At 54.3% G+C, this 26,546-nt stretch overlaps 2 protein-coding genes across 5 annotated transcripts; both read right to left on the bottom strand.

Moving 5' to 3' along the window:
• Positions 1-1,273: 1,273 nt before the first annotated feature.
• LOC124105990 (alpha-1,6-mannosylglycoprotein 6-beta-N-acetylglucosaminyltransferase B) lies at positions 1,274-9,079 on the bottom strand. Its single transcript, XM_046463474.2, has 7 exons — positions 8,892-9,079; positions 8,284-8,504; positions 7,663-7,736; positions 6,583-6,753; positions 5,763-5,927; positions 5,201-5,370; positions 1,274-1,295 (listed from the first exon to the last, which is right to left on the bottom strand). Exons 1-7 carry the CDS (start codon positions 9,077-9,079, stop codon positions 1,289-1,291), a joined length of 996 nt encoding a protein of 331 aa, XP_046319430.1. The 3' UTR covers positions 1,274-1,288.
• A 4,978-nt stretch (positions 9,080-14,057) lies between these two features.
• LOC124105975 (NADPH:adrenodoxin oxidoreductase, mitochondrial) lies at positions 14,058-22,562 on the bottom strand. 4 transcript variants are annotated; one of them, XM_046463451.2, is made up of 13 exons: positions 22,415-22,558; positions 21,735-21,856; positions 21,582-21,650; positions 18,298-18,393; positions 18,010-18,132; positions 17,714-17,827; positions 17,297-17,398; positions 16,206-16,313; positions 15,905-15,989; positions 15,593-15,789; positions 15,342-15,513; positions 14,629-14,799; positions 14,058-14,495 (listed from the first exon to the last, which is right to left on the bottom strand). In XM_046463451.2, the coding sequence occupies exons 1-13, from the start codon at positions 22,491-22,493 to the stop codon at positions 14,365-14,367; spliced, it is 1,569 nt and encodes a 522-aa protein (XP_046319407.1). In that variant the 5' UTR covers positions 22,494-22,558; the 3' UTR covers positions 14,058-14,364. The 4 variants fall into 4 exon arrangements, with proteins under 4 accessions (XP_046319407.1, XP_046319405.1, XP_058441288.1 ...); XM_046463449.2 differs by lacking the exon at positions 21,735-21,856 and having other exon boundaries at positions 21,582-21,682; positions 22,415-22,562; XM_058585305.1 differs by lacking the exon at positions 21,735-21,856 and having other exon boundaries at positions 14,635-14,799; positions 21,582-21,682; positions 22,415-22,562.
• Positions 22,563-26,546: the final 3,984 nt, after the last annotated feature.

Genomic DNA, 26,546 nt, shown 5'->3' with positions numbered 1-26,546 from the left:
TAGAGCCATTGGACATGCTGTGTAACCTCCTTGACCAAAATGCAGGCAGAGGGTTGAGGAAGAAAGCAGGTTTGGGTTGCTTTTCTCAGGATTTGACTGTCTTTCAGTCTCAGCCTATGGACACCAGGTATAGGCTACTCCTACTCTGCTCCCAAGCACCAGATAGGGCCCTGAGCAGGCAGAGGTCCAGCAGCTCTGGGCACAGAATCCCAGAACACCCCAGCTGTCAATCTGGTCCTGATATTGAAGCTCACTTCTAAAAACTAAGCTTTGAAATCTTTATTTCTAAATAATTCTCTTGTCCTTCCTATTCCCCTCCCCCTCCTTTCCCTTCATTCCCCTTTGTCTAGTCCAGTGAACTTCTCTTCTTCTCCTCCCCACCCTCCCTTGTTGTGAATTAGCATCCACATATCAGAGAGAATATTCAGCCTTTGGCTTTGGGAGACTGGCTAATTTCACTTAGCATAATATTCTCTAGTTCCAGCCATTTGCTGGCAAATGCCATAATTTCATTTTTCTTTATGGCTGAGTAATATCCCATTGTGTATATGTACCACATTTTCTTTATCCATTCATCTATTGAAGGGCACCTAGGTTGGTTCCATAGCTTGGCTATTGTGAATTGAGCTGCTATAAACATTCATGTGGCTACATCACTGTAGGATCTGATTTTAAGTCCTTTGGGTATAGACCGAGGAGTGGGATGACTGGATCAAATGGTGCTTCCATTGTAAGTTTTCTAAGGAATCTCCTTACTGCTTTCCAAAGTGGTTGCACCAATTTGAATACCCAACCATGCTATGTTCACAACATGTACAACCACAAGCGTCTTTTCATGTCCTCTTGTTATGGGGCAGACCGTTCAGAGAACATACCAAGTCCATTTTGTTTGAATTGGAGTCTTTATTTAGCCGGGTGGCCCACATCCGCAAGCAGAGGCACAGAGCTGAATTGAGCAGTTAGCCAAACAGTGCAGTGGGTACATTGGGATTTCCCCGGGGACTTTCCAGGTTGGCATAGCAGCAAGCAAGCAGAAGGGAAGTGGGTCAAAATGACCCTAATTGAGTACAAGTTAGAGAATGGTTACTAACATCTAAACGATCAATCGCTGACAGAGTACACTGCTCAAGAAAAATGGGAACCAAAGAGAACAATTTTACATTGCGTAAGAATTACCATTTTGGGCTGGGGATGTGGCTCAAGCGGTAGCGCGCTCGCCTGGCATGCGTGCGGCCCGGGTTCGATCCTCAGCACCACATACAAACAAAGATGTTGTGTCTGCCGAAAACTAAAAACTAAATGTTAAAAAATAATTCTTAAAAAAAAAAAAAAGAATTACCATTTTGTGTTGCCAAACATGCTATGCTAAGCAACTATTGATAGGCACAGAGGGGGAGTGTTCCCATGGGAGAAGCATTTCTTACATGAATCTGTTTGGCAACTGTTTGGCTATACGTCATTGCCCATATAGCGTGGCCTGTAACACTCTTAGACATTCATATACCTTCTTTGGTGAAATCAAAATTTTTGCCTATTTTAAAATTGGTTTTTCTTCTTATAAGTTTTTTCTAATAATTTAGAGGCACTTATAATAACTCGGGGGGCACTCGAGCACTGAGACACATCCCCAGCCCTATTTTTTAAATTTTACTTACAGACAGGGTCTCACTGAGTCACTTAGCGCCTCACTTTTGCTGAGGTTGGCTTTGAACCTGCAATTCTCCTGCCTCAGCCTCCAGAGCCACTGGGATTACAGGTATGAGCCACTGCACCCACCTGGGTTTTCTTACTATTAATCAGTTATAAGAGTTCTCTATATATTTTGGATACAAATTTTGCCTTTCGTCAGGCAAACAATCTGCAGTATTTTCTAATCTAATCTAATCTGTGCCTTGTGTTTACATTTATCTGAATTCTGGCTCTTGAAATAAAAGTTTTTAATTTTGATGAGATCCAATTCATCCATTTTTTTTTTAAAGCATCATGCCTTTGGTGTCATACCTAAAACTCTACCCAACCTGGGTGAAAGATTTTCTTCCATTTTCTCACATAGTGGCTTTATGGTTTCAGCTTTTACCATGATGACTATGACCTACTTTGCTTTGGTATTTATGTACTTCGGTGTAAGGTAAGGGTCTAGGTTTATTCTTTTGCATGTAAATATTCAATTTCTTTTTTTGTGGCAGAGCGGGTACCAGGGATTGAACACAGAGGCATTCAACTACTGAGCTGTATCCTCAGCCCTATTTTGTATTTTATTTAGAGACAGGGTCTCACTGAGTTGCTTAGCGCCTCACTATTGCTGAAATTGGCTTTGAACTCAAGATCCTCCTGTCTCAGCCTCTAGAGCCATTGGGATTATAGGCATGCGCCACAAACAACGCCCATCCATTGACTATTCAATTTCTTGAAAAGATTATCCTTTCCCCATTGAATTATCTTGCTATGTTTGTCAGAAATCAATTGACAAGGGGCTGAGGATGTTTGCTTGCCTAGCATGTGCAAGGCCCTGGGATCAAACCTGGCAATGCAAAAAAATAAAACAACAAAACAAAGAATAATAATAATTAGAGACCTTAAAAAAAAAAAAGCTGGGTGCAGTGGTGCATGCCTGCAATCCCATTAACTATCAAGTCTGAGAAAGGATTGCAGATCAGAGGCCAGCATCAACAACTTAGCAAGATCCTATCTCAAATTAAAAATGAAAAAAAACTATGGGAATGTAGCTCAGTGGTAGAGTGCCCCCAAGTTCAATCAGTACCAGAAAAAATAAATAAGAAATCAATTGGCCAGAAATATAAGAATTTCTGGATCCTCAATTCTTTTTTTTTTAATCGATCTGTCCTTGTGTCAATACTGCCCTATATTAATTATTGCATATTCACAGTAAGTTTTAGAATTTAAAAATGATACTCTACCAATCTTGCTCTTTTTCAAAATTGTTTTGCTTATTCCAAGTCATTTGTATTTTCTTGTAAACCTTGGAGTCAACTTGTCAATTTTCCCCCAAAGAAATCCTATGGGATCTTGAGTTTGCTTCAGTCTATGAATTCATGTGGTAAAAATTATCTTCTTTATTTTTACCCCCTCTTCAGTACTAAGAATTAAACCTGAGGCACTCTTCCACCAAGCTACATCCCCAGTCCCTTTTTGTTTTGAGAGAGTGTTGCTAAAGGTTGGCCTCCAACATGTTTCCTCCTGCCTCAGCCTCCTGGGATTATAGGTGTCACTACCATGCCTGCAAAAATCACCATTTTGACAATACTGAGTCTTGGAATCCATCAACATGGAACTTTCCTCCACTTATGTAGGTCGTCCTTATTTCTGTTGCCAATGTTTTATGTAAGTTTTCAGCATACAGAAATTGTACTTACATTTATTATTGTTTTATGTGAAGGTAATATAAATTTCATTTTCAAATTGTTCTGTGGTTGATTTCTCTATATTGCTCTTGTATCCTTTCCACCTTGCCGAGCCAGGACGGGACGCTCGTGGCTGTCAGGAAATGCCAGGACGGGACATCGCGTGCATGCTACCCTCACCTAGCAAGTCTGATCACCCGAAGAACGGGGCCTGTGGCCAACAGGTGGGACTGCCAGGTGACAGAGTCACCATGGAAACCAGTTTGGTATATTCTCATAAAGTTGAATTTTCATGCACCCTGAACCCCCGCTGGAGGGGGGAAACTGTGCATCTAAGTCTAGACCCCAGAGAAACTGCCTCAATAGAAGGGTCTGTCTCTCAGATCTGTCCTTGGACGGTTGAACTAGAACACACTGTGGGTTCAGCACCGGCTTTCAGGCGGCTCCCAGCCTGGAGTGGGCTCTTCAATGACCTGAGAGACCCTTACACAGGTGCCCCAAGTGACATGGACATGAGTGAGCATCGCAGCATACACCGTTCAAGCCAATTTGGGCTTTTTGTTTTGTTGTTTTGGTACCAGGGATTGAACCCACGGCTCTTAACCACCGAGTCACATTCCCTGCCCTTTTTATTTTTTATTTTTGAAACAGGGCTTTGCTAAGTTGCCAAGGTTGGCCTCAAACTTGCAATCCTCCTGCCTCCATCTCTAGAGTTGCCAGAATTACATGTGTGCACCCCAGCACCTGGCTCAAACCGATTTTTAAAGCAAGAAAAAATGTTCACAGACAGCAAATACTGACGAATAATTATGGCACAGTCACACCGTGGAATATTACACAGCAGTGGAAATGACTGGAAAACAGTCACGTGCAACAGCACGGACAAGTCCGACGTAACCACGGGTGAAAAGACAGGCCTCGGAGGCCAGGACAGTAGGTGCCACTGTCACACAGCTCAGAACCAGACCAAACCTGAACCACACGTCGTTTATAGACACACACCTATGGGAAAACTCTTTTTGAAAAAAAAAAGGCAAAGTATAATCACAAAATTCAAGCCATGGGTTTCCTCTGGGGGAGGCGGAGGAATGGGAGGTGGGATCCACGGCCTCGCGAGCCTCTCCATCTTGAGGAGGACAGCGACACCAAGGAGGTCAGCTTATCCCTGGTGTCCTCACGTATCCCACGTACTTTCATAGGTAACCTCCGTCTTCCCTCTCTGCTGCACGCGCGCGCGCACACACACACACACACTCACACTCACAATCTTTAGCTCCACCCTCTCCCCAAGCACCAGGAACTCCATCTCTGACAGATGGTAGGAGAGGGACCCCGGAGACTCAGCAGCGGAGAAGAGTGGGCACCACCCAGCCACCCTAGCACCCACCCTCCAGGTGGCCCAGCCCCCACAGTAGGCCCAGGAAGGAATCTGGTTCCAGAAGAGAAAGCCCCCAGGGTGTGCCCGGCCCACCAATGGCAGGCACCAGGGACCCATCTGCATGACGAGGCTCAGCCCCGAGAGCCGATATTGTCAGGCCCTGAATGCAAACACTGCCCCCCACCACAGGTCAGAGATGGAGACTGGACACCGTTAGAACCGTGCTGTGCAAACACACTTCCTGGGTGCATCCCACGCGTGGCTGGACGTCAGCAGGGAGGGGAAGCAGGGGGCAGATGAGCGGGCCAGTGGGGAACTGGGGACGCCAGTACCTGACCGAGCAGGAACCACCCAGGATCCGGGGGCCGTGGGGCCTGTGGTGGAGCCGTGGCTCCTGGGATGGTCCTCCTGGGTCCCTTCCTGGCCCCAGCCCAGGGCAGCGGCTGTCCCCAGCACTCACCTCTGCAGCTCCTTCAGGGAGACCGTGACCCGCAGGCTGTGGCCCAGGATGTAGAGAGCAGCCAGGATGTCCGCCCACTGCACCATCTCCCCCAGAGGCCCGCCCTTCAGCACCCGCGGGCTGAAGACGTCCCCGGACTCCTTGGTCAGGAAGCCAATGTGGACGAGAATCTGGGTCAGCGGGACGCAAGAGTTCAGTGGAAGGGCAGCAGACCTCTGCCCTCCCCCCGCCCCCACTTCACCAGCTGGGGGACCAGTGCAGCAGACACTGTCCCCAGGTTGGGCACTTTGGGAGGCCAAGGTCACCACGCCAGGTATTGGGGATGTCAGGAGTTATGTTCCAGACAGACATATGCAAAGACAGACAAGAGACAGTTCAGGCAATGAGAGGGACTCAGACGGCGAAGGGCCTCTCCTGCACCCATCCTGGCCCGGCCATCCCCGCCTCCCTCGCTACGGATCCTGTGCAAGGAAGCCCCCTGCGCTGCTCGGAGGGTCTGCCCTGTGCCTGCCCCGAGGCTGCGGGCCCTGAGCGCCACCTGAGCCCTGGGAGGATGGCAGACCTGCTTCTGGTCCCTCCAGACGTCCCCCAGCTTCTGTGCCAGACGCTGGACAGCCGTCGCCCACTGGGCCGTGAGCCGCTTGGTCCTCTTCTTCATGAAGATCAGGGACTCCTTCCCACTGCCCATCAGCTCCAGGAGGTGCGACAGGTTGCTCCGGAACACTGCCTAGAGGTGGGTCCCGACCTCAGCTCTCCCAGCCCCGACCTGCAGCCAGCCCCGCCCCCGCCACACTGGGGACAGGGACTGTCACCTCTCGTGAGGCTAGGGTCTGCTCCGGCTTCTCTTGTCCTTTCCAAGGGGCCCACCAGCCCCCAAAGCCGAGGAGCTGGCTCTCACCCCCCACACGGACCCCCAGCCAGGCTGGCGTGTCCCGGCCCAGCTCCCAGCTGGGACCCTGCCTAGGGGGCCGCTGCGAGGAGGCCGTGAGGGCAGTGGCCAGAGTCGGGGCAGGGCTGCCCTTCACCAGGTGCATTAAAGCCCTTAACTTTAAGCCTAAGACTCGTCATTGTTAGATGCGAGCACAGAAGGACGGCCAGGAGATTTAGGTACGAGGAAAGTGTCTGCACCCAGAAGGCCCTCAGCAAATGACAGCTATTATCACTCTTATCCCCGCCCCTTAAGGGGGCACCTGCAGGGACCCTGCCTGTCCCTGAAAACAGCTTCACTGAGCAGCACCCCAGGGCTAGGAGGGACACTGTCTGACTGACCTCCCATCAGTCCACCTCCTGACACAGCCCGATTCCACCCGGGCAGGGCTGAGGTCTCTCCCACTGCCCCGAGACTGTCCAGCCTAGGAGACATCCCCCACCTCCAGGCCTACCTGGACTCTGGGAAGGGGCTTGGGGGCCGTCTGAGCCGACGTCTGGTTTCTCCAGGGCAGCGGGGGACAGAACCACTCGACCTCACTGAGGTAGATGAGGAAGGAGCACTCGGTGCCGTCCACCCCGAAGAAGGCGTAGCAGGGGTCAGAGGTCCAGCGGGCACGCATCCACTGTGGAGGGGGCCAAGTCTGAGCAGGTGGCGTCACCAGCCCCGGCCCCTGCAGGCTCCCCTTGCGTGCACACCCCCAGGGACCCCAGGTCTCCCAGGACGGGGCCCATGAAGTGTGTCCTTCCCTAGAGACACAGCAAGGAAGGGCAGAGACCTGGCCATCTGTCCTGGCCACCAAAGTCCCCAGAGGAGGCAGGGCCAGGACCCCCATCCCCTAGGCCTCAGCAGAGGAAGACCCTGGGGGAGCAGGTGGGTCAGGATATGCAGGGGCCAAGTCCTTGTCCTTCATGCCTCAGGCCCTTGTCACAGGGCAAGTGGCCTGGGCAAGGTCCAGGGAAGGACGCCCCCAGTGGTCCTCCAGGAAGGGGTTTGCAACACCACGCCCAACCCTCCAAAGCAGCGAGGAGGCTTTATAGCCGTGACCGGCTCCCTGCAGGGACAGGCACACAGCCAGAGGTGGCCCTGAAGGGGCGGGAGGGACGCTAGGCCAGGGGAACTGGGGACGCCAGTACCTGACCCAGCAGAAACCACCCAGGATCCGGGGTACTTTCATAGGTAACCTCCGTCAGGAGGGTGGGGACAGAGCGGCCAGTCCCACTCCTTCTCCCAGCTGTTAGGCATTAGGCTGCCGATGGCCCACATTTAGTAGCTCTTTTACCAGGAGAAAGTGCTGGAGCCCCTCGGGGGACATCCTGGGGAGCCTGGGTTGGTGGCCATGCCGAGTCCAGCAGAGACACCGTTTCCCTGGGGTCAGCTTCAGCCAGCTGTGCCTGGGCCGGAGCCGCAGGCTGGGCAGAGAGGCCCTAGCTGGTGAACAGCCCTGCCAGGTCAGACTGCCAGGGCTAGGCTGGGACAGCCCCCGGGGCCACCCTCCAGCCGCGCTCCCACCCCCCTCAGCGCCAGGGCTCACCTCCACCTTTCCAGAGCAGTCAGGGAACTTGGGGTCACTGGGCGCCTCGCACTGGTCCCGCCGACCTTCAGACACTGTAAGGAGAGGTCCGCATGCTGAGGACAGGGGTCCAGGGAGGAGCCAAGGGTGGGGGGGACAGGATGGTCTTCGATGGGACAGGGCAGCGGTGGCCCACCTCCACCACCCGCCTGAGTTTTCTCGCCTGAAAGGCCAGGAGCTCAGCGGCCTGACAGGGTCCCCAGGAGCTGCCCTCCTCCACCCCCAGCCTGCTGGAAGAGGTGGCCGGAGCCCATGAGGAGCCCGGAGCAGCAAGGCTTCAAGCGCCCACAGCACGGCCCTGCCCTTTCGGAGGAGGGCAGGGATAGGCCTGCAGCCCCTGTAGGGGGGAGTGGAGGGGCCTGGGACCCTCCCCAGATGCCCCCTCTCTGGGAGCTGCCGAGCCCAGGGGCCGGACTCCAGGGACCTCCTCTGTCCCGGCGCCCTGTGGCGGGGCGGGGTGGGCCTGGGTCACCTTGCTGAGAGCCCGGCAGGACCCAGGAACCAGGTGAGCTCAGGGGAGGGGTCAGGCCTCCCGAGCACCCCACGCGCAGCCCCGGTGCGTGGTGAACACCCGACACCCACCCTTGCTGTGCAGGAGCAGGCTGTGGCGCAGGATCTGGTCCACCTTCACCGCGATGTCCGACACGTTCTGGGCGATGGCCTGGATCCGCTCCATGAGGCCGGCTCCAGAGGGCAGCCTGGGCAGGAGAGGCGGGGTGAGCCGCAGGACCGGCCTGGCCGGCCTCCCGGGGCCTGGGCCACTCAGCAATGGCAGGAGCGTCGGCCCTCGGGGCGCCCAAGCCCTGCCTCAGCCCGGACCCAGGGCGGTGAGAGCCGAGGCCACGTGGATGGGGAGGCCAGGTGGATGGGGAGGCCAGGTGGATGGGGCCACGGCCACCCAGCGGCCACCAAGGCAATGCGAACAGCGCCATCACAGGAAAGCCACGCCCACAGGTGGCCGAGCAGAGAGGAGCCTCTGCCAAGAGCCCGAGCAGGGGCACCCAACGCGCCCCAGGTGACACAGGCCCAGCCAGCTGCCCGGCTCTGTCCCCTCCCTTGGCACGGCACCAAGATAAATTCCACCCGCGGCAGCGCAGGGCCTCCCGGCTGCTCGACTCCAGTGACCATCCCAGAGTGGACCCTGGCATCCTAAAGGGTTGAGTGCCCCCCTGCCACGCCCTCCGCCGCACCCCAATGCCGAGTTCACCTCCTTGTCTTGCTGGCCGCTCGGCTGGAGCTCCTGGACATCCTGTGCTGTTTTGTCTATTGCGAACCCTTCCCGAGAGGAGCCCACGGGCCTTGTCTTCTCGTGCGAGGACAGCCCTGGGGCTGTTCCCTTTCCACACACCAGGTCTCTGTCACCCTCTGGCTCTGCCATGTCACCCCCTCCTGTTTAGGTTCTGTTTGTCCCTAGCCAAGGTCCAGGGCCTTCCTGGCCATATCTAGTGGGAACCGCAGGGAGGGTTTTTCCGACCTGGTCTCTGATTGGGTCTACACAGCCTGTCTCCCCCTCTCTTCTGAGCAGGGGGACCTGTCAGAGAAGGCACAGCAGTGACCCTCGGTGGCCAACTGCCCTCCTGCGTCATCTTCCCCCTCACTTCTACCATCTGTGGCCCATCTACCAAGGACAACTAGTGAGGGGGCTGGCGGGGACAGAGGCAGAGGAAGGGACAATGGGTGGATGACAGGAAAGGAAGGAGCCCCCCAGACACACACGTGCGCATGCGCGGACACACACACACACACACACACACACACACACGTGCTGTCATGCTCTCTGTTTCTTAACAAGGCCAGTGTGCTCATCTCTGCCCACGCCTCTAGTCCCTACAGGTTGCCTGCTTTCAGGAAGCCTCAACCCTCCTGCCACTTCCACCTCCCAACAATGAGCTCTCAGTCCTCAATTTGTGTTGGCCAATACGGTATCCCCAGCCCCAGGCAACTGTAGAGTACTGAAATGTTTCTCATCCAAACCCAGCATGTTGCCAGTGAGAAATACACACTGCATATGAAGAGAACATGGAAAAAATGAAAGCCACCTCATTGATGGTCTTATATTGATTACATGTTGAAATAACATTTGGATATATTGAATTAAACAAAATACACTATTAAAATTAATTTCACCTGTCTTTTTTTTACTTTTAAAAGTGTGGCTATAAGAAACTTTAAAATGACACCTGTGCTCCTATTTATTTCTTTCAGACAGTGTGATCTATAGAAAGGGTTCAGGTCCTCTCCTAACCCTAAAGGGGCACTGCCCCCAGAACCTCTCTCCAAGATGTCCTCCTGGGGGGAACAGAGAAGAGGAGAAGTGGAAGGAGGTTGTGCCTCTAACCAGAGGGTCTCAAATGAGGGACCGCTGGTATCAGGCAACTCTCTGCGCCCCACAAAGCAAAGGGCAAACAGATTCAAGCAGACTTGGGCTCCAGTCTCCTCACCAGGTGGCCGCCATGCCCAGTGGCATGCCATCACTAGCCCAGCCACTCCTCCCCCAGCCTCCCACCTCCCCTCTCCACCTCCCTCCCACCCACCTGCCTGTGCCACTGGGCTGCCAAAACTCTCCTCTGGCCCCTGTGTCCCTCCTCAAGTAGGACAACTGCCTCCCGGTGCCCACAAATGAAGTCCAAACAGCTTAGTCTCAGGCACAGTGTCCCCCACACCCTGACCCCAACCTACTGTCTTCCCCCTCATGGAGCCCCCAACTCTGCCAGCCCAGTGGCCCAGTTCTCATCTCCAGGCCCTGGTTCCTGCTCTTCCCTGGGCTGGAGTGTCCTCTTCCTGACAAAATTCCACTGTCTTTCAGAGCCCAATCCAAATCTTGCTCCTGCCAGTGCCTGCCTTCCTTGATCCATCAGACTCTGGACCTGGAGGGAGAAGACACAACCTTTGGGTCCTCTCCAGATTGGGAGCTCTGAGCTTGGCCTCTGCAATGGCCCTTCCATCCTGCCCTGCGGCAGGTAGACTGAGGGCTCCTGGAGGGCAGAGGCTTGTCTCAGGGACTCTCTGCCCACCCACTCTGGGTCTCACCCCTTTCCTTAAGGGCCACTAATGTTTGCTGAACACTGTATCCTAAAAACCCTGGGCAGAGGGTGGCAAAGGTAGTCCTCTGGGACCTACCTGAGGCTTCCACATGCTAGATCCCTGCCCTTCTCCTGGCTCCCCATACCTCGGACAGGCTCTCCGAAAAGGATGTGCACACGCACGCCCACACACCCACACACCACACACCCTCACGTACTCACACTCACACAGCGGACACTGAAGGCTTCCCCCTCTCGCAGGCCTGGAGCTCTGGCCCCAGGAGGTGGCCCCACCCATCCGCGGTGCTCATTCCTCCCACTAGAGAGGCCCTGCCCACTGGACCCAATGCCCTTGCGGGGAAGCCCCTCCGTTGCCGTCGGGTTTCCCTCCCTCCCTCCCTGGCTCGCTTCTGCCTGGCTAAAATCTGAACCCAGGAGCCAGGAGAGAGCCTGGCCTTCCATCTTGCCCCCACTGTTGGGGCACCTAGTTCTGGCTGCTCCAAGACTAACTGCCCCCTCCCGGCTGATCCCGCTCTGCCCCCGGGGGCACCCCGCCCCCTCCCCTCGGCAGGAATCTTACACTCGGGCTGTGAAGTTCGGGGTATTTTTAGGCCGGCGATAAATAATTCATAGGAAACGTGGCATCAGGCTGCCCCTGCGGGAGGAGGGGGCGCAAGCGGCGAGAGCCACTGTCACCCGCGGCTCAAGGACACTCGCGATGCGGCGGCGCCGGCGGTGACTCCCGGCGCGGGGACCGCGCCACGCCTCCTGGCGGCCAAACTGGGCACCACGCACTCGGCGCCCCCTGCCTCTCCCCTACCCCTTGTGGGTGTCCCTGGCCCTTAAGGTCCCCAGCCCAGTGCCCCGGGCTGGGTCTCCATCTCAAGCCCCACCGTGGGGGTGGCGAGCAGACCTGGAGACGGCGCTGTGAGACAGGTCCCAGCCAAGGCGCCCTGGGGCCGGAGCGAACTCAGGAGTCCGATTTCCTGCCTACCTGTCCCTTTCACATTCTTACTCTTCCCAATTTAGAAACAGGTTCAGAGCCACTGGTTCGTTTAGGAACTGGACTGGTTCCAAAATAGAGCCAGTACGATGGCACCCTCTTCAAATAAGGTCCTTTCCTTGATTTTTCCATGGCCAGGATCAGGATGGAGGATGAGGCCTCCATCCAAGGGCCGGGGGACTGAGTGCTAAGTCTCCTTGGGCTAGCAGGGCAGGGAACCGGGATGGACAAATGGATTGAGCATCAGGCCCAGGGGTCCTCTGGCCCACTCACCCAGCAGGACCTTTGAAGGGTAGCCAAACACACCTCTGGGAATTTTCAGGATGCAAGGTGCCCGCCCGTGCCTTCACAGGTCCTGGCCTTGCCATCCTAGGCTTAGGTACCCACTGCCTTTGGCATCAGGAAGCTCAGACTTCCCCTCCCAGGCGTCGGGGGATCCTGGTTGAGAGCAATCCCCAGGGGAACAAAGTGCCCTGGTGCTGCGGCCAGGGCTCAGCCAGCGGGGCTCAGGCTCTCCAGACCCCTCTTATGCCACCGCTTTTTTTTTTGAGTCCTCCTAGCCTGTGTCCTCCAGGGATCAGGGTTGGTTTTTGGAAGATGCCACCACATCAGAAGCCCACTCTGATTCTCTGAGGGCAGAGAAGAGGGAGAGCTGAGAGGGGAGGGCCTAGGGGGATCACAGGGGGTTAAGGGTCCCACAATGGAAGGTAGATGCCACCACAGCAGGTGCCCCATAGACATGGGGAAACCAGAGGAATGGGCTCCTGAAGCCGCCACAGCCCCTTTCACCCTCTGGGGTCCTCACCCTCTCCAGCCCCCTCACTCGAGTGGAACCCAGTCTCAGCCCCAGGTCCCGGCCCCCACCCGACTCCTTGCCCCAGAGGCTTCCAGCAGCAACAGTTGGGGGACTCTGCAGCCCAGACTGACATATCCCCGCACCACTCACTGCCCGCAGGTACCGCGACGCTAGGAGAAGGGGAGGAGGGCTCCGAGACCCCGGGGACGAACGTCTTGGGAGCTTGGCCCGCGTCCTTCCCTGACGTCCGCTGTCTCCTCGGCCTGTCTTCCTCGCCTTTTCGCCGCCCGCCCGCCAGGGTCCAAACCCCAGGCCCCGTTCCCGAGGGTCCCTGTCCCCCGGTCGCCCCTCCCTGGCTCCCTGCGCTGTCGGACTCTCCCTGGGTGTCCCGCGTCTGTCTCCGCCGTCCTTGCCCGCGCGGCGCCGGAGTCCAGCCCCAAGTTGGCGGCGAAGTTGGCGCCCCCGGCTCGCCGCGTCCCTGGCAGCCACTCACCGGGGGAAGGGGCGCTGCGCCCGCGCCCAGAGCCCTCGCCGGCCGCCTCCCGCGCGGTGCCTGTCCTGGCGCCACGGCCCCGGCGCGTTGGCGCGCTCGCTGCTAGCTCGGCGGGCGCCTGAGCCCGGCGCGGCGGGACCAGTGCCCGCAGCGCGGCCTGGCAGGTGAGTCCCGCCGGCCCCCGCGCCCAGCCCAAGACCCGCTGGGCGCCGGGGTCCGTCCCGGGCTGGGCTGCGCCTCCGGCTCCCAGGGCTCGCCAGCCGACTGTGGCGGAGCGCTCGCCGCCGCCTGCCGCCTCCGCCCCGCCCCGGCCCGCCGCCCGCGCCCCTCCGGGCCCCTCCCTGCCGGCGGGTGCCCAGGTCCTCTCTCCCCTCTCTGGGACTGTGTCCCCAGACCCGATATCCAGAGGCAAGTGCGGCTATGGAGAAAACACCAGCTTGCCCTGAGCCCTGGGTTTAGCCCTCAGTTCTCTAGCTGTGTGACCTTGGGCCAGTTAATTTCGAGGGTCCCTCAGTTTATAAAGTGAGGCCAACATCTTGGAGCTGCCATAAAACACTGTAAATTGAAATAATCCAGGAACTATTTTTAAAAAGAATCGTGGATCTGGCTGGAAACCGACAGAGGCCGGAAGGCACAGAGAGCCTGCAGAGAGACTAGGGATCCAGGCCAGACCTGCTGGGCCAGTGGGAGGGACCTGGAGCAAGTCGCTGCCCAATTCCCACTCCCACCCTTTTCCTCATCTCAGTATCTCAGTTGTCCTGGGGTAACCAGGGAAGGCACCAGGGAGCAGGGCCAGCAGGGCAGGGTAGACTTGGCCCTGGCCAGGGATGACCAAAACGTGGGAAGAATAGGGAAGACCACAGGAGTGGAACCAAGAGCAGAGAGGGAGCACGCAGGCATGCCAGGCCTGACCACCAAACCCAGCCCAAGAGGTCCCTGACCAGGGAGCTGCTTCCCAAGTGTCACCTGGTGACCACAGGCAAGCTGCAGCCAGAACGGTACCCCAGTCTCTTAAAGAAATAGTCCCATCAACCATGGCCCTTGGTTGTAACTGCTTTATTTCCATCATGTTCCCGATCAAGTAGCCCCCCAAAATCCAGCAGCAGAGAGGTGGGAGGAGGTGGGATGGGCCTGCACCCCACCTAACATTAGGTTACCTCCAAAACCCACACTGGCAAGGACAACTTCATAGGAGGCAGTACTCAGAGACCCCTGGAAAAGGGCCAGCCAAGCCCCCAAGCCCGGGCAGGTGGTGCTGTAGCTGGGGAAGAGTCTGGCTCAGACTGACTCATGCCCCTCCTCCCTGCACAGTGCTCTTCCTTTTCCTGATAGGGACTGGGATCCAGGCTCAGTGCCCCAGCAGCCTCAGCATCTCATGAGGATCCACCAGCTTCTCCCGGGGTTTCCCAGCACCCTGTCCCCGGGAAACCTCCTCAGCATCCAGCTTTTCCCAGTCTGAGAAAGAGACTGGTCGGACACCTGAAGTAGAGGAAAGAGAAGTCAATATTGCTCCCTCCTCCTTTATCCCCTCCAGAGGACCCTCCTCCCAGAGAGAGAAGCCCAAAGAGAAGCCATCCTCCCACTCCCCAAATCTCAGCATCAGGGCCCAGACCTCGGCTGCTCAGCAGGGCCTGGATGGCTGCGAAGCCCGGCCTGGGGCCTGAGGGCAGCAGCCCAGCCTTCAGGTCCTGCAGCAGCATCTGGCTAGTGAGGAAGCTGTCCGTCATGGTAGTGGTAATGACACCTGTGGGTCCCCTCTTCACCCAGCCACTGCAGTAGAGGCCTGAATGGGGCAACAAAGGAAGGGGACATGGCTGGACACTGCTGGACAAGCCTGTGTCCTAACCTATACGCATGTGCACACGCAGATATACGACAAGTCCCCCAGAAGACCCACCAGCTGGGCCCATTATGGCCACTAGTCTACCAACTTGAATTCTTCTCAACCTGTTTTTGCCATGCTACCCCCTCATCCCTAGGGCCTGTCCACCCCCAGTCCAGAGGCCTTTAGTAAATGTTATTGGATGAACGCACGTGGGTACTTAGACTGGAAGCTGAGGATGAGGGCGCTCATCTCTAACCCTAGCACTGAGCACGGGCCCAGCCCAGCCCAGGCCTTGGAGAAGGCTTACTGAAGGACATAATGACAACATGTCCTAGTGCTTGGGAACTCCTTCTAGGGCCAGGGTGGGCTGGGTCCTGGGACAGGGTCTGCCTCAGAGCAGGTTCTCATAGTGTGTCACTAGATGAATGAGTGGCCCTGGGGACATCGGCCTTCCAGCTCCCCACCATAATTAGGTACCCAGTCTTCCCATACCCTCTCACCTGGCACACCCACAACCCGGCCCTCTACATTGGGGATGATCCCAAGTTTGGAGTCAAAAGGCACACTGGGGTCAATGGGGCGGCTCTTATACCCAACGCTGCTCAGTACCAGCCCGCAAGGGAGGTCCTCCGTGTCTCCTGTGGGCACTGCCTGGGTGGCCTCACCGACACCCTGTTGGGGAGAGTGCAAGCAACAGCAGGCTGGATGGGCAGGCCTACAACGGAGGTGTCCTTGGTAGCATGAGACTCACCTCCAGTCTGGTTACCGCTAGGCGGATGCCTGCTGCCTGTCGCCCATCTGGAGAGGGCAGCACCTGCTGGGGGCTTCGGAAAAAGCGGAGGCCCCAGGCACGGGTGGCCAATGCCTGGCCGGCAGTCCCCGCCCCTGGCTTCTCTGTGGCAGTTTGAAGCAGCAGTTCCATCAGCCGCTTCCTTGGACGGGGAACCTCTGTCAGCAATGCAGAACATTTAGGGTTGCCCCACCCACTGAGTCCTCCCGCAAGCCTTCTTTGACCTAAGCCATCCCTCCCTTGTGAGCTGGGGGCCAGGCCAGGGCCCCTCACCCTTGATTCTGTCCTGGAGGCCCAAGAAATCTGCAGGATCCAAAATGGACCGGGTTCCTGGCAAATGAATCATCTCTCGAAGCTCCTTGAAGATAGGGAGTGGGGAGTGGGGAGGAGGTCAGGCCCTGAGCATGTCCACTCCTGAGCCCACCCAAGTCCAGTCCAGGAGTGGGGAAAGCACATGGCCCTGGGGGCCCTGTTCTATCCCAGGAAGCAGCACTCCCAGGGGCTGAGCCACCCCATCCCCCAAGGGAAGATCCTCTATCTGGGATCCTGGCCCCTCCTCATCTGACCCCTGTACCTTAATGGTAAAGGCCACTTGCAGGGGTCCACGCCGGCCCACTATCCACACAGTCTTCACCCGACTCTGCCTCAGCACTCCCAGGGCAGCTTCTGTGATGTCTGTTTTCTAGCACAAAAGAAGGTCCTTGAAATCACTGGATACCAACCTGGAGAAGGGGACTCTCCATTTGGTCGTGTCCCAAACTCTGAGCAGAAAGCTGGCAGCCCAAAACTGAACCACTGCTCCCCCTGGTGGTCAGATGAAGCACTACTGCAAACTCTGCAGATGGCTCCAACTAGCAGCAAACCCTGACTCTCAATGAACAAGTACTGAGAGTTTACCATGTGTCCAGCACTAGGCAAGGTCAGTCTATGTGAGCAAAACAGACATGGTTCTGGCCCTCACAGAGCTTCTTATTTGGTGAAGAGAGAAATATTCATCAAATCTCATCAATGAGTGTGAAACTGCAGTGCTGACAATATGCTATACGTGAAACAGAAGTAGACTGATCTGCCAGGCGCAGTGGTACACACCTGTAGTCCCAGTGGCTTGGGAGGATGAGGCAGGAGGATTACGAGTTCAAAGCCAGCCTCAGCAACTTAGCAAGGCCCTAAGCCACTTAGCAAGGCCCTGTCTTAAAATAAAAAGGGCTGGGGATATGGCTCAGTGGTTAAGTGCCCCTAGATTCAATCCCTAGTACCAAAAAAAGGTAGACTGATTTGTGAGAAAAAGATATTACAGAGAAAGTGGACCTATTTATGGAGATCCTGGAACGCTTCCTGGTGGCAGGAATAACTAAGCCAGTGAACTTTCACAACTGACAGGAAGTGAGCCAGAATCTTCCAAGCAAGAGGGACAGTGTGTGCAAAGGTCCTATTGCACACTTAAGCTTAAAAAAGAAAAAAAGTCCATGTACCAGAGATGCTGAAGGTGAAGGGGAAATGATACAGGATGAAGCTCACAGGGCTGCCTTCCAGAAGGCCTCTGCCTGGCTGAGCACCTGAGGAAACAGGTGCTGAGCTGGGCTTCAGGGAGGAGGCCTCATCCCTGCAAGCAGGGTACCCTCCCCTCAGTGTGCCTTCACCTGCAGCAGCTGACCTACCACTCACCTCCAGGAGCTCATGTGGGGTCAGCAGGATCCGGGCTACATCCAGAGCCACATTCCCCTGCCCCAGGATCACGGCTGTGTCACAGCTCAGGTCTGGTGCCAGCTGCAGGGAAAAGGTCTTATAGTGTGCCCCTAGCCTTAGCTCTAGTCAGGCTAATCTCATTTGCAGACACCTCATGCCCAGTCCCAGCTCTGAAAGTCCATCCTACTTGAGCATCAGGTGGGGCCCTTCTCCCCCAGCTGTCCCCACCTCTGCCCAGAGTCCCTCCATGGCTGACCTGCCACGCCTGTCAGTCCATCTCTCCCACCTCCTCATCTCACTCCTCACTGCCTCTTCCCCCAGCTCTGGCCTCTGAGGGCTTCCCTGGCCCTGCAAGGGCTGGGGAGGAAGCGCAGCAGGAGTACTCCCCAAACTCACCTCCCGGTTCTCAGGAAGCCCATTGTACCAGCCCACAAAGGCCCTGGCCGAGCATACACCAGGCAGCTCCTCCCCGGGAATCTCCAGGCTCTGGTGGTCCTCTGCCCCATAACTCTGAGGAAAGATCACAGGCCCAAGGCCCAGAGCCCTCAGCACCAGCACCACAGGGCCAGGAAGCCCCACCTGGTCCCCAGGGATCCTTTCAGGAGCTTCCATCCTGGCCTCAGCCCTGCCCCATCCGTGCCTCAGCTACCATCCTCCAGCCACAGTCTCCCAGCCAGGGCCCTCACACTCACCAGCACCACCGCATGGTAGGCACCCTGCAGCTCAGGCACTGTCACATCTTTGCCCACCACCACATTTCCCCTGAAGGCACAGCGGTCCGATCGGGCAGTCTGGGTGAAGGTGTTGATGACATTCTGCCAGTAACCCCCCAAGAGGGAGGGATTAGAGGTTGAGGTAGCTCCAGGGACCCAGTGTCACCCTCACGCTTGCCTGGGTTGAACCATCACAGGGGGCCTCCTTGACCTCCTTGTCTGGTCCAGTGTCTCCAAACACCACCCTCAATACTCAGAGAGACCCACCTTCACCTCGGGATGGTCAGGTGCCACACCAAACCGCACTAGGCCGAAGGGCACAAGCTGCTTCTCATAGATGTCCACATGGGCCTGGGTGTGGTGCTGGGAGAGAAGGCACATTTGGGAGGGTGGAGGGAAAAGCAGGGCCCCCTTGGGTCCTCCCTTCCCCAGAGAGAGCAGGAGAGCTCAGCTCAGAGAGCAGAAAACACAAAGAGGCTTTGACTATCTACGAGAAGAAAGAGCGCCCCTTGTCTCCTCTTCTGCCCAGAGAGCCCAACAAGGGGCAGAACGAGCAGCAAGACAGGCTGAGGTCAGACCTCAGGAAGGATAGCCAGCCACGAGATTGTGAGAAATGTGGCAAAATCAGGAGAGCTGAAGCTTCCCCTCCATGGAGTTTAGTATCAGGGGAGCATCATCTACTCAAGTCAGATCAGCCTTGCCCTCTGACCCTCTGACACTTCTAGAAATACTCAGCAGGTCTCATGACTTCAGAATCACCTTTTGAAAATCTTTTTTTTTTTTTAATGGTTTTAGGGGTTGAACCCAGGGGCAGCTTCACCACTGAGCTACATCCTCAGCCCTTTTTATATTTTGAGACAGGCCCTCAAATCTGTGATCCTTCTGCTTTAGCTCCCCAAGAAGCTGAGATTAGAGGTATGTGCCACACTACCTAACCACCCTTTTAAGTTCATACCTACCCTTAGCTCTAGTCTCCAATGTCATCCCACTGGAACAGGGACCAACAAGATAGGAAATGGGGACATAGCAGGGGCATGGGCAGGGGAGAAGGAGGTAGAAATGAATTTATTCCCAGTCTTAGAAAACAGTTTCACTCTAACAGAAGTTCCACATTGCCTGTCCTCCTGCGGCACCCTGAGGGGCTGTAGGGATGGCACAGAGCTGGGACTGGGCAGATAAGCCTGGTCTGGCTCTGCCACCAACCAGCAGCATGAGCCTGGCAAGTCCCAGGACCTCCTAGGTCTCAGGTTCTTCCTCTAAACTGAGAACACCAGGAGGTCAAGATGGTGAGACTTCTTGGCCACAAACCATCTGGGGTACAGCAATGGGGCTCCTATGGAAGACACCCTGGCTTGCACTCCCACATAGACACTTCCTGTAGAACCTCCTGATTCAACGGAATGCAAGGCCTAGGAGCTCCTGCCCTTAGTGCCTCAGCTTTGCGAAATCCCCTCTTTCCTCCACTCCACTGCCTGTCCACAGCCATTGCCACCACTAACTGGCTCTGTGCCACAGAGAAAGTTTTCTAGTTTCTCTGTACAATAGAACATCCCTTCTGTGTCAGGCTCAAGGTAAAATGAGTAAGTCCTGAAGCTCTTGGCCAAGGCCTGGCCTGACAAGGGCATTCAATCAATGTAAACTATCATTACTATCACTACCACTGTTGTTACCTTTCTTTTGCTCCAAAACCTTCCTTTGCTGCCTGTTGCCTTGGAACAGTTCACACTGCTCAGCCTGGCAGTCAAGTCCTGACATGACACAACCCAGCTGTCTTTATCTTCTGTGCTTTTCTTCATTTGAGTAAGAAGGCTCTCTCCAAGGTCACCATCATAACACCCCTTATCTCACATGGCCAACCCCATCCTCCAGGAAACCCCCTCCCTTACCCATTCCTCTGGCTGCTCCTTCTTGGTTCCCCTTCCCTCTGTTCTCCCTCTAACAAGGACACTTTTGGAGGTGCTTCTGGTCTGAGACCCTTCTTTCCCCAAGTTTTGGGGAGGTTTTACTGACTCCTTCCTGATTTCAAATTATGGATCTTTTTCCTTCTCCCTCTCCCTCTTCTGTCCAGACCTCTCTCCAAGCTCTAAACCTGAGACCCTAGGCTGTCTTACCCACTGCACACATCCTGAAGCCATTGAGATAAAACCATACTGTTGTCCCCCAAATGTCTCCCCTTCTGCTCCTATGCTTCCTTTCACCCCTTCCACCCAGAGCTAGCCCCTGGGTCTCCTTGCTCATCTCTTTCTGATCCCTTATCCTTATCCCAGTCCTGCCTATGTCTACCCTGCAAACAGCAAGTACAACTGAAATTTAAAATGAGGTTCTGGGCTGGGGGGGTATAGTTAGTAGGAGTGTTTGCCCAGCCTGCAGAGGCCCGGGTTTGATACCCAGTACCACAAAAAATGGGAGGGGCTCTGTGGTCCCCCAGATGGTATGAGCTCCCTGGCCTCCATCCCAGAGCCCAGGCTGTCCTCCTGCACCCATGGCCTTGCATTCCAGGCTGACTCCTCACACACCAGAGGCCCTTCCCATAGCCAGTGGCCTTCAGTGCAACTCAAATGCACCATACACCTATCATTGAGCTATATCCCCAGCCCCTCACTTTTTTCTCCAATTTTATTTTGAAACAGGAACCCACTAAGTTGTCCACATTGGCCTCAAACTTGGATCCTCCTGCCTCAGCCTAAGTTGCTGGAACTATGGGCATGTGCCACCACACCTGGTAGGAAAGAGCTTCTTGTTGACCCACCTGGCCTGGCTCACTCTGCTTGTATCACTTAACTAGCTCTGTCACCCATGTTGCTTGGGAAGCATGTGTAGGCCACTTCAACAGTGACCAGTTCATCCTGGTCTCCATGAGACCTTTCCTAGTTTCAGCACTGAAAATCCCTTGTCCCAGGCAAATCAGGACAGTGGGCCACCCTATCTTTCTTAATCTGCATTGTATATAACTAATATATTCATCCTTTCTTCTCTCTCTCCACAGACACTCCAAGTTCCTCCAAACCTAGGCCACTGACTCATCTCAGTTAACCTAGGTCTCCCCGTGCCCTAGTGTATCTGGTAGCCTTGGCCAATACTGAAAGCCTTGAGACCTTGGCCTGTAGTGGGGGGAGGAGCCAGGCAGCAGGAGGACTGGAGCTGTGGGTGAGGAGGGCACAGCAAATTGGACAAAATTACAGAAAGCTGGGAGAAGATGGTGCCTCGAAATGCAGGCTGTCAGAGACAGACTGGAGACAAGGAAGAGAAAAGATGAGGAGAAGACAGCCAATCTGGAGGGCTGCATAAGCTCCTCAGAGTGCTTGGCCAAGGAAACACAGCTGCCCATCAGCCACTAACAACCAACCATGGGGAAAACACACTTCTCTCATAGTTGAAGACCTAAGGTGGGACTCCCCAGCTCTAGGTAAGAAAACAGGTAAAAATATACAGCCTAGGTGGGCTGGGAGCCTCTTCCTCATCAGGCAACCCCAAAAAGGGGTAGAGCTTGCCCTTGGGATGGAGCGACAGGTGAATGAATTACGGGGATGAAGCCTGAAGAAGTGGCTTACCTTTAGCAGGTGTTGGGCCGTGTAGAAGCCAGCTGGGCCACTGCCCACCACACAGATCTGGGGATTCTTCTGTGCAGAGAAATGCCGGTAGAAGCCTGAGTCTGGGCAGAGAAGGGGAGCAAGGTCAAATCAACACTCTAATCCCAAACCAACTTCAGATGAGTCTGTCAGGAGATGCATCTTGCAGAGCTTCACCCTCCCCTGAACCTTCCTTCTCATTTTTCTCAAAGCTTTGGCATTTATAGGGTTCCTCACTTCATCTGAACCCCCAAAGGCTGTGTCTTTATCCAGATACCCACACCTTGCCCATGAACCTATGTCCTGTCCACAACCCTTATGGCCCCTGAAGCTTCCCTGCCCAGCACTTTTTCATTTTTCTTATAGAATTCCCTACCCAATCAGCTATTATCCTACATCTTCCCACTGACTCCATATCATCCCAACCCCGCCCACCCGTGGGGATCTCCCCACAAGCCCTGTCTCTTTCTTCTTTTAACTCCCCTCTCTCCTTAGAACTCGATATTGCTCCTACAGACCGACCCTGTTTCACCTCAAATTTCCCTGTCTCCACACAGACCTCTGTGTCAACCCCGTCTCACACATGTGTACCTCATGGTCTCTCCTTTCAATCTTTGCTAACCTCCATCACATCCGTGAGGCTTCACATCTCACCATGCAGGCCCCCATTTGCCCGACACCACCCCTCACTTCTCTATGAATGGACTCCTCAAGTCTCTCCCCTCTCCAGCTCAGCCCTGCTCCGCGGTGATCCCTACACTTCGCGCTCCCAGGCCTCCCAGGTTCCCGTCCAGCCCAAAGTGCCCTGCACCTACTCGTGGAGTTACTAGCTGAAGGTGGTCGGATTCGTGGCCACCCCAACCAGTGCCACCAGAGCCAGCAGCGCGGAGCCATAGCTGGGACCTGGTCCCTGTGACTGCCCCGCGCTCGGCGTCGGCTCGGCCCCGCCCTCCTTGACTCCGCCCCTGACCCCGCCCTGTCCGACTTCTGATCCCGCCCACACGACTGGCCCCGCCTCACACTCAGGGAAAGCACAGCGTTGGGGCTTCACCCACTCCCCCAAAGAATTCCCGCCCCCACGAGAGACCCGCCCCAGGGTCCACCCACTACGGCCAAAGTCCCGCCCCTCAGGACTTCAGGACCGTTAGAGACTTCAGATGTTTCTCTTCAATCTTCATCCTCTCTCCAAATACCGGAAGCCTAGAGTTGGAGGACAGCGAATCCCCCACCGCTGTTCCAGTCTCTCTGGAAGGAGGGAGCCAATTAGAAAGGAGTTTATTTCACTTAAAGGTCCTCGTCGCTCACTGATGACGCAACGCGCGTTTGCCTTACTGAAGCGCGTCCTCCTGTGTAGTCAGCCTCAGCCAATCAGGACTCCAGCTCTAAGCTCTCCTCCCCGCCCATTGGAGGGACGCAGAGTCGGGAAGTGCGGGGAAGCGGGCTCCCGCCCTGAATCTCCGCGACTTTCGCTTCAACTCCGGGTGCTGTCCAGGTGGGGCGAGGAAGAATGTTAGACCCTGAGAGCTTGTCCCGCCCCTCTTCCTTCCCCATTATAGGTGAGGGAACGGGGGTCGGGGGAGGCAGGGGGAGTTGTTTGCCCCAGGGATGCGAGCGGAGAACAGGAGGTTAGGGGCTCCATCCCACTCCCCAAAAGAATGTAAACTGGGCCCATCTGCTGACTCCGTAAGCTTTGTTTTCTAAACAGCAATTCACTTGCAGCTCTGCCTGGATTAAGTTGACAGGATGAACGCAGGCCTGAAATGCTGATAAGAAGAGCACAAGTAACACTGAAGGGACTTTTGTGACTCTTACAGACTGTTAAGAACAGGTTCCAATTAAAACTGGTCAGTGTGGGCCAAAGGGACCTAGAGTTGTTAAGGCGTGGGGACTTGAAAGCCTGATGTCATCCTGCTGTCAGTCAAAAGGCAAGAGGTGGACCTGGGCAGAACTTTCTGGAAACTCCCCTGGGATCCCAATAAAACTGGAAGGCCGGAGAAGCTTAATTCCTCTCCTTTCGGAAAGGACCCATTCTCTCCCTTGAGGGTGTCCCCTTTTACCTTTTCCCATCCCTTCTGATAAACTCATGCCTCTTACTCTGAGTGACATATTTAAAATCTTTCTGACTTTATGGCAGTTTGAAGAGGGGCCTTTGTGCTGTCTCAGTTTCCCTGAAGGCCCAGCTGTGTCACTCTGCCTCCTTCCTGCTTTTGTCCATTAGCCCAAGGACCAGGGTGAGCTACCTGCCTCAGGGCAGAATTTAAGGGGGCACCAAAAAATTCAGCAATCAGGATAAATAATACATATTTTAATATTTAGTCCAAAACAATGGCCTCCTGTAATTTTTTAACACTACCCTGCTTGCCATTTTTAATCATTTTAACTGAAGTATAACATACAGAAAAGTTCACAAATCAGAATGTACAGCTTGAATCTTGAGGTGTAAACATGTAACCACTCCCCCGATTGAGAAATAGAGCATGGCAGGTATCCTAGGAGTCCCCTCTTCCCAACTTGTCACTCCCCCTCCCTCCTGAGAAGTAAATACTATTATGCTCTGTCATTGTGTTTTATGGCTATCCCACTAGTTGGTGAGTATGCATATTGTGGCTTGCAAGCTGAGTGCTGCCCAGAGGGTTGTTTTGTATGATTCGTGACATTGGTTTTTGCTTTTTTGTTGTTGTTTATGACAATTGAAGCTTTTTTTCATTTTTTCAAAATTTTAATTTGTTATATATGACAGCAGAATGCATTACAATTCATATTACACATATAGAGCACAATTTTTCATACCTCTGGTTGTACACAAAGTAGGGTTTTTGCTTTTTAATGGTTTAAAAACCTTTTAAAATATTTTGTGATATAGGAAAATTACACAAATTCAAGTTTCAGTGTTTATAAATAAAGTTTATTAGAATAAAGCCATTTTCATATCTTTACATATTGTCTCTAGCTGTTTTTGTGTTTTAATGGAACATTTGAGTAGCTGTGACAGGGATCACATAGTCCACAAACCCCCAAATATTTATTATCTAGCCCTTTATGGAAAGAATTTGATAATCTCTTCACTAGACTATAAGTTCCATGAGGGTGGGCAGCCTAATCTCATTCACTCCTATCCCTGGAGTTTCAAACAGGGCCTACCACCCAATGCACATTCATAAAGATTTGTCTTACTGATAAAACCATTGATTATCCATTCACACAGGAGAACAAGGTGGAAACGCAGAATCAGTCACCCAGAAAGCTCTATAAGGTTCCCTGCCCGTCAGAGGCAGTATGTCTAGCGGTTGAGAGCATGAACACAGAGTTCACATCTTTCTTTTGTCACTCATTAGCTTTATAACATCAAGAAGTTTACTCTCCCTGTCTTTTTTTCCCCACCATCTGTAATATGAGGAAGAAATTGTACCAATTTTTGAAGATTAAAATTAGATGACATCAGTTAAAAACATCTGCTACATGTAAAATAAATGTTATTATCATCAATATTGTCGCTTCCCACATACCTCTGTAAACTAGACCATAGGTATTTGCAAAACCCTAGAAGCACTTCATTTCACTCCTGTCACCTCTCTGCACTTCTCAAGTAACAATCATTCCCAGCTCACATCCTCAGAGTAACAGAAAATCAAGCTTCAAAGAAATCAAATGACTTATTTCTAAGGTGCCCATGATACATCCAGCTGCTTGCTGCCCATACCCCATTCAGGCCCAGATCAATAACACTGAGTCATTGGTTATGTATTTGGACGGTTTTAATCATTAGCCTGGAGTTTGAGAGTGGGGCATTTTCCTGACAGTGCATTTTTCATATGGAGAATTGGCTGTTTGATGAATCACAGTCCTAGACCTTAAGACCATTTCTGTGTGGCTAATGCATTTCAAAAGAGAAGCAACATCATATAGCAAAGCAGTAGGCTGGGGCAGCTGCCAAGCCTGCCTCGTTCCAGGAGGGCTGTTTGGATCCAAAACTCTGCTCTGTCAATGAGCCTCCCAGCAGGGAACAGATGGCCCGTTCAAAAGGAGTGATTGAAGAGAGTTTAATGAAGAAATAAAGAGGTGTGAGCAAGGTTAAGGGACCAGAGAAGCACCCTGGGGTGAGCATCAGCCAAGACTGCTGGGCCAGGCCCCCAAAGAGTCCCAGGAAGGAGTAGCTTGGGAACTCATGAGAGCCATAGCTGGAGGAGAGGGTGCCCGAAGGAGCTATGGGGGCACCAAGAGCCACAGCTAGAGGAGAAGGCCTGCAGGAGTTAGAGGGATACCAAGCAGCTACAAGGCAGAGGTGCCAGAGTCCACACCAGAGACTATAGATGTGCGCTCCGATAGGCCAGGGACATTTGACCACATTTGGAAATGTGTATGTGTGTGTACGTACCAGGGATTGAACCCAGGGCACTTAACCACTGAGTCACATCCCCAGCCCTTTTTAATTTTTTATTTAGAGATAGCATCTAAGTTGATCAGGGCCTCACCAAGTTGCTGAGGCTGGCTTTGAACCTGCAGTCTTGCCTCAGTCTCCCAAGTCACTGGGATTACAGGCATGTGCCACTGTGCCCAGCTTGGAAACATTTTTGATTGTCATGATTGGAATCCCAGCATCTCGTAGATAGAAGCCAAGGGCACCACTAAATATTCTACAATTCATAGGACAGCCAAGAAGAATTATCCAGGTAAAATGTCAGTAGTGGCAAATTCTACATAAATGAACTGCTGTGGTCTCATATCGCACATCTGGCCTCCTCTAGCTCTCCCTCAGCTTCCATGTGGGCACTTTCTTAGACCTTCTCAGTCCAGCCCCCAACTGGGGCAGCTCCCAGCCTCCCTCAATTCTGCCTACTTCGGGCTGAATCTCATTGGGTCCCCACATTCGGCCTCTTCCCAGGTCTGGCACCAGCAGTTTCCTTATGTTCCCACCTCACCCCTAGGCTGCCTTTCACTGCAAGCCCA

This window comes from Marmota monax, unplaced genomic scaffold (genome assembly GCF_021218885.2).
Source record: "Marmota monax isolate L192 unplaced genomic scaffold, Marmota_monax_Labrador192_F-V1.1 WCK01_AAM20220418_F8-fsc00208, whole genome shotgun sequence".
Taxonomy (NCBI): Eukaryota; Metazoa; Chordata; class Mammalia; order Rodentia; family Sciuridae; genus Marmota; species Marmota monax.
This window is presented reverse-complemented; position numbering and strand designations above follow the sequence as displayed.